The following is a 7934-nucleotide window of genomic DNA, read 5'->3' on the forward strand; positions in this document are numbered from 1 at the left end:
AAGTATCATTCTGTTATTGCTTTCTAGTTTTAGTCATAGCTTAAAACTCATCTAAATCATTGGTTGCACTTAGATTAAGTGAGTACTTGCATTCTCAGTGCTTTGATATCCCTCAGAACTGGTTCGACAATCACTATACTACAACATTTGTCTTAGGAGCCTTGAAAACTCCTAACATCAATGCACATTGGCAGGCTGCAAAGCGTGTCCTACGATACCTTGTCGGCACCATTGATCACGGTATCTTCTTCTCTGCTTCAAATCCCCTTACGGTACATGCCTTTTCCGACGCAGATTGGGCAGGAGATTCAGACGATTATGTCTCCACCAATGCTTATGTTGTATACTTAGGGAAAACACCTGTCTCATGGTCAGCTAAAAAGCAAACGGGTGTGGCTCGCTCCACTACGGAAGCTGAATATCGATCAGTTGCCAATGCCTCTGCTGAAATTCGATGGATCTGCAACATTCTCACCGAACTAGGCCTGACGTTACCAGCACCCCCCCAGTTGTTTACTGCGACAATCTCGGTGCAACTTTCCTCTGTGCAAATCCAGTGTTCCATACTAGGATGAAGCATGTAGCACTAGACTACCACTTCATCAGAGGTCAGATGCAACATGGTATGCTGTGCGTTGCTCACATAAACACTAAGGACCAGCTTGCCGATGCTTTAACAAAGCCCCTGAACCGAGCACAGTTTCATCATCTACGTAACAAGATTGGAGTTGTTCCACCACCTCCATCTTGAGGGAGCATGTTAAGGATATACAATATTCTCACATTCATTGTTTCAATAACTCTCGTGTACTCTTTAGGAAGTTTCTGTATCTAGCTAACCCTAGCTCTCCTCTCTTGTACAATATAAATACTCTTGTAATGTCCTTAGTGATTGATAAGAAAGATCTTCTTACAGATAAATGTAAAACCTGTAAAGGAGAGAGATACTGTGAGGTTATGAGTGATCCTTATAACGAACTAATTAATGGCGTACAGAGGCATTATAATTGTCTTGGTATAAAGAATGAGAGGCACAAGATCGTGAAGGACACTGAACTCTTGGTGACCTCCTCGCCCTCTTCGCACACTAAATGAGTTCCTTATAAGGAACTGTTATATCTACGTTTTTTATAACCATATACATTATTCATTCAGTCATTCAGACATGGGAATGTTTCACTATATCAAGAGTATGACGGATTTAGTAGTATTAATGAATTATCTCTGTAGAGAACAGTCAAATCTTAGGGTTTTCCATTAGAATTATATTTTTCCCCTGTAAAAATAAACTAGAATTTGATTTTACTTTCCATATAATTCATAACGAGTAATCAACAACGGATCCTTTGGAAAATCTTACAAACAACCAAAACACATTTTAGCTTTTATGGATTTTAGTTGACAAAAAAAAAACAATGCAGTTTATGGAAGGAAAAAACTAGGAAAGACAGCCCATGGTGAATTTCAAATAAACAACACAAACAGCAATTATGGTTGAGGCACCTTTTTTGTTTTTCGTTTTGGTTGTCATGCTTCTCGGATTCTGTATCTTGGTTCTTCGGCTAGCTACATCCTCCTTAGAGCATAACCCACCTCTATTTTTGCTTCTATATTAGTATATAAAGGCAAGATCAATCCAAACTATTTCTATTTTTAATTCTAAATAGAGATGAAATAATTAATATTTTTTTATATTTTATTTTGTATGTGAGATCTTTATTTCAGAGAAATACGTTGGAGCAAAACTCGTTTCTACCATAAAATTTTTCTATTTTAGAGGTAAAAATAAAAAAATACATTAGAAACGTTCTTAGTCATTCTAAACTTCTTTGTTTTGTTCTTTCTTAGTTTGTCTATAGTTGCCCGAGTTTGGGTTCTAGTCCTCTTTCTGCTAGAATTATGTTTCTCGGGATTCACTTTTTATCTGCCGGATTTTGTATTCCACCTTTGTATTATAAGTTTGAATCAATATTATCTTGTTGGGACAAAAAAATTAGAAAAGAAAAACAGTGCCGTTTATGGAAGGAAAAAACCTAGGAAAGACTTGGACTGTGGTGAGTTTGAAGGAAATAACACAAACAGCAATTGACTATAGTATAAAGACTAATAATACCAATGCTATTACTAATTCACTGAACATAAAGAATAAGCATAAGAAGAACATGAATATAAGCTAGCAACATCAGCTGCTGCTTATCAGTAGAGCCTACCACTGCACTTGGCCGAACCACAATAGCAATTCTTCACCTTGACATTACCGTCAGCGTCCAACACCTGACCAATCTTATAGTTGTAATAGTACGTGAGTTCCTTGAGCGGAGGTATATTGTCCTTCGCAAAGAGCATCACATGAGGGATCCTCATATCCTCATGGTGGTACAAAACGTCCTGCGCGTACAGATTCGGCGAGCAGCTATGGTTTATAAACCTCCCCACGTTCCCTTTCCTCGCAGCGTCTATGGTAAAGAAGCTACTCTCGTAGAAGCTACTACTCCCATTATCAGTCCCAATGTCAAATAGATACTCGTCTTTACCCGCAAGCCTATCAGCTTCGTTTTCCTGTAGAAGCTCCCCTGCGTACTCGCAGATAAAGCTCCCCGAAGGAATAGACTCTAGAGACCTCACTCCCCATCCTCTCGACTCGGTTTTGAAGATCTCAAGCTGGATCTTGATCCCTCTCTGCGTGACGCGGAGGTAGCAATCAGGCGGGCATTTGCAGAGAGGGCCACACTCGTAGACCATTGGCTTTCTAAAAACAATCGCTCCGTCGTAGTTGTAAGGCAACTCTCCATCGTTTTTCGCGACGCAAAAGCAGTTCTTCGAGTCTTTGCAGCGCTTCGTGCAGCCGCATCCCTTCGGAGGAATCGGCTGGCACCAATCCGGATATATCATGTTTACAGTGTAGTCAAACACAGGAGGTTTCTCATCGTCTATCTCGTTAACAGCGCATATAGGCAACCTCTCTTTCCCTCCAGAGATATCATCGCAGCAGAGACCGTCGCGAGCCTTTGATGATTTTGCCTTCTTAACCACTTTCCAAGTAAGCTCAGGCTGCCCGGCGATACGGCGCAGCCTGTACTTGAACACAAGCTTCCCAAAACACCCTACTTCTTTCCAAAACTCTTCAACAAGATACAACCCGTCGTAGACGTAGTTTTTGGTATTATTATCAGAAGGTGGCGTCTTCTTGTTGCCTCTGATGACTCTCACAGGGTTCTGTTTGTCTATACTGTTCGCTAAAGCGAGGTTTCCTCTCAAAAGCTGCTGGTCTTTAGGTTCGTTGGTTATGTTCCCCTGTTGGAACTTTTTAGATAGGTTCCCGCCTTGGCCTGTGTAGATCAACACGTCGGAGTTAAAAAGGTCGTCGTCGTAGCCACCAGAGGCGACTATACTCACGGCGAGCAGCTCCTTGTTGGCGTCTCGAGTGTAGTCGATGCCAGCTTGGATTGCTCTGTGTATGCCGAGAAAGTTTAGTTCGATTCTGTATTGGAACTCGTCGCCTACTTCGACTCCAGGGACGGTTCCTATGAACTGAGTGCCGACGTTGAGGTACTTGCCTTTGCTCTTGACGATCTTTGAAGCCTCTACGGAGACGTTGAAGTGTTTGCCGTTTTTTTTCCTTGGGTGTGCTTCTTCCTCTCGGATAAGTTTTCTGCAAGCTTCACTGAATAAACGTAGAGTTTCCATAACTTTGTCCCTAGCGCTAGTGTCTCCCCTAGGACGTGAAGGAGCAGTAGATAAAGTCTCACTATCTTTCCTACTAGATCCTTCGCCGTTATCTTTATTTATCTTCTGGAGAAGCCTCAAGGGTGAAGGCAGTACAACACCTTCCGTTTTTTTAAATTTGCTTGCTGTCTCGTTTGGTTTTGGAATTGTGAACTTTGGTTTCTCAGCTTCCAATGGCTTCGAAACATGTGGCGACATGCTTTTGGTAGGATCCAATGTTATCTCTTTCTTGGAGGCAGCATCATCATTCACGGTCTTTCCATAATCGGAAAACTTGGTTCCTGTGTTTGGAGGGAAGTCTCTTACTGCAATAATCTTTCTTCCACCAAGCTGCTTTATCCCAACGCTTCGCCAGCCACCCTTCATATCTTTCACTTGTTGTTCAGCTCCCTCTGTTACTACCTCAACAAGCTTTTCATCAACCTCAGCTTCATCAGAAGCGTTGTTCTTCATCAGCTCCGTGCTTGATCTAAGCCCAGTGGAGCTTGGTCCACAGTGAGGTGGGAAGTCTCTCACAGCTGCAGCCTTAAAACGCTTGGACTTGCGGCGACCCAGAGGATCAATGAAACTACCATTGTCCAGTTCTAGCGTTGCTTCTTTCTTCTTAGAAAGAAGTTTTGATGACTTGTTCTCCATTCCCTACTCATGATAGAAACAAGATTATATGAGCCAAAATAACACCAGCCTACAGTACTTATGGTTATTTACACAAACTTAAACACTAAAAAAAAAGGACACAGACATATTCATGTTTTCAAGCTTTTATGACAGACAAATCTCGACTCAAAAGCGTCTGATTAACAACAGATCAAACCTTTTCCAGAATTTATATATATAGAAAATACACAGAAAATTGAACCCAGATCTCTGAATTTTAACTACATTGCTCCGATTAACGGAAACGCGACCGAAGAGAGATCGAGAGAGTAACGAAACACCGATCCGCCATGCAACCAAACCAAAAGGAAAATCAGATCTTACCGGGGGGGAATAAAACGAAGGTAAATCAAAGGTGGCGGAGAATCTGATGGAGATTGAGGAAGAGCGGGAGAAGTGAGTCGACTATTACTCAAACTGTAAACAAAACAATATGCATTGGGTTTTCTCAAAACTTTTCTCCACTTTTCACACAAACAACTGTTGAAGAATGAATGTTTTTAGAGATGAAGGGTTTCTTTTTATTTCTCAAAAGCAGATTGTAGGGTTCCTTTTTAGTGGATTTTAATTATTAGAAGGTAATCTTTGAGAATATTCTCCAAATCTAAAAATTCCAACAATATTTTTTGGTTAATGTATATCCTTCAAATATTCAACTTTCCAAAATAAAATTCTATTTTTTTTCTTTATAAAGTTACATTCTTTATACGCCTAACTGCATCACATATAAAGAATATAATTGTAATATCATTCTAACAAGGTATGTAGTATTGTCGGTTGTCAAATAATCTACGTAATATTTCTCGTAATTGAAATATCATAATAAATCAGTTTTAAAAAATGATACATTCTTTATTTTTTTATGTTTAATAATTATAATGCCAACATTTTATATAAGAAAATACGATTTATCGTTTGTGTGTTCTAAATTTTAAAAATTTAAAATATAGTTTTTTATAAGCATAATTTATTAATAAATATACTATTAGCTTAAAGATCAAAAAATTTAAATTTAAATTTAAATTTATACTATTTTATGAATCTTTCAATTTCTTAATTTTTATTGGTTTAAAAACATTATTTCGGATAACAACATTAATATCTTGTATTTTAAAATATGTTGTTATCTTGAACACATTTTTATCATATAAGATTTATAAACAATGATATAATTAAATAAACAAATATATAATTGTTAATATAAAGTGATGTTATTAAACCAAATTCTAAGAATTAGCATAAACTACAAAATCTCAAAATAAATCAAAAGCACAAGAATGTTAAATCAAACTCACCTTTACATGTAAATAAGAATATTGATATATGTATAATTAATTATATTGTAAAATACTTCCAATAATAACTGAATTAAAACTCAAGCTGACCAACTATGTTGACAAACAAGATATTAATATGTAATGTATAAGATAAAAACATTTCCTATCTATTGTTGTTTTTATTTCTAAATGCTATAATAGAGAACAATAAGCTATAGTCAATCCATAGTTTTTACTTTAAAATAGAGATTACTATTTTCCTACAAAATAATATTTCTTAATTGTAAATCATAGTTTGTTATCTTCAAATGGTCTTTTAACTTTCAAACTTTAATAATTACAACCAAGACAAATCATTTTGGAAAATAAAGTTTTCATAAAATAATAGAATCACATTTTTATTTACATAATAGTATTTTAAGGAAATTTTAATTTAAACAAAGTTATAATTCTTTGAAACTCTTGAAAAATTAAAGTAAATAAAGTAAATTTTAAATTTTTATAAATATAAGGTACTTGTTATAAAAATATATATATATATATATATATATTGAAAATATTGCTTTTTGAAAGTTATTCTTGTAACTCGATGATAATTGATAACAATAAATATTTAGTAAAAATAAGAACAAAGAATTATTAAATTTTCAACTTAAATAACAAATACAAGTTATTCTTGCAAATGAATGATAAAAATAAAAATAAAAATATCACAAAAATCAGGTTAACAAACAAATATAAATCAATTTTTGTTATTTTGTATAAAACTATTTATAATATTTTAGTATAATGATAAATCTAATTATGATATGTGTATATATAATACTAACTATAAAAATAAATAAATAAGAAATAAAGATGTAGATAAACACAAAATAAATACATGGAATTATCTTTTTTTGGAAAACGTTTTCCATTTATTTTTGAGATATTTTTATAATATTAGTTTGTAATCAGTTAAATAATGAATTATATAATTTATTTATTAGATATTAAAACTTTAATTAGTCAAATTAAAATTGTTTAATGACTCAGCCTAAAATCATGGAGAACATGACAAATAAGCAAATTCACTTCTCAAATAACAATATAGATAGATTTAATGACTCATCCTCAAATCATAGAGAACATGACAAATAAGAAAATTCACTTCTCAAATAATAGTATAGATTTACCGATTTTCTATTTGTCTTAATCTATATTATATAAATAGATTAAGAAAATCTTTAAATTTTCAAAAAGAATTTATTTTTTTATAAAATTAACTTTAGTAATTTTTCTTTGGTAAATGTAACAATGGTATATTTACATAAAATACTTATATCACATATGTTTTTAAAAGCATAATTTTATAAATAAAATGTAAATACTTTTATCAACAGAATTTAAATTTACACAACTTAAGGGTATTAAACATCTACAGTAGTTAGTTAGTAGGATTCTAATAGAATTACCTAATTACCTTCAATCATCGGATTTTAAAAAAAAAATTGTATTGAGAAAAATCACCATAAACAACAATATATTAAATGAATAAAAAGAAAACATTAGGTTTAAATAAATTTCTCGTCTTTTAAACTTGATTTATTCTGTTCTGAATATTCTAATGATACGCATGTAGAAAAAAACAGCCAATTTAGGTTTCTGAAATTAATTTCGACCGTGCATAAAAATCTCTTATCTATAAAATTCTATTTGTTATGTTTTAGTGCATAATCTAAAACATATAATAATATATATATATATAAGACAGTATTTTTCTTTAATTTTTATGTCAATTTTAACCGTTCATCAAAATACAAATTAATTAAAAATTACTCATTGATTTATAATTTATTTAATTATGATATACTAAGATAGTATATTCCAATAAGATAAAAAAATGAAATATTCCTTACTTGTTAGCTACAAAATGAAATATTACTTACTTTTTAGTTATAAAATCTATTTAGTCCATTACTGATTATTTTTAAACGTTAATAAATGAAAACTCTTTAAGATTTATTGAAATTATTCTTAACCATTTGTTAGATTCATTTCTAATTTAGTGTATCACCATATATGTTTAAAGATATCAATATTTCAATAGAAATCAGATTGCTCTGAAATCAAAAAAAAAAATTCTATAATTTTAGATTAGACAACAAGGATGAAGTAAATCATACACGTAGAGATATTTTGACTATTTTTCTCTGTTAGAAATTACCATAAATAAAAATATCTTTAGTATAATTTTTAAATATACATAGTATTACTAATAATATCTATATTATA

General features: G+C 32.9%; 1 protein-coding gene across 1 annotated transcript; it reads right to left on the reverse strand.

Annotated features, from left to right (window-relative positions):
• Positions 1-1993: 1993 nt before the first annotated feature.
• LOC106336729 (histone-lysine N-methyltransferase, H3 lysine-9 specific SUVH5) lies at positions 1994-4976 on the reverse strand. Its single transcript, XM_013775659.1, has 2 exons — positions 4708-4976; positions 1994-4365 (listed from the first exon to the last, which is right to left on the reverse strand). The coding sequence occupies exon 2, from the start codon at positions 4360-4362 to the stop codon at positions 2197-2199; it is 2166 nt and encodes a 721-aa protein (XP_013631113.1). The 5' UTR covers positions 4363-4365; positions 4708-4976; the 3' UTR covers positions 1994-2196.
• Positions 4977-7934: the final 2958 nt, after the last annotated feature.

The sequence above is a fragment of the Brassica oleracea genome, chromosome C4, assembly GCF_000695525.1.
Source record: "Brassica oleracea var. oleracea cultivar TO1000 chromosome C4, BOL, whole genome shotgun sequence".
Classification (NCBI taxonomy): Eukaryota; Viridiplantae; Streptophyta; class Magnoliopsida; order Brassicales; family Brassicaceae; genus Brassica; species Brassica oleracea.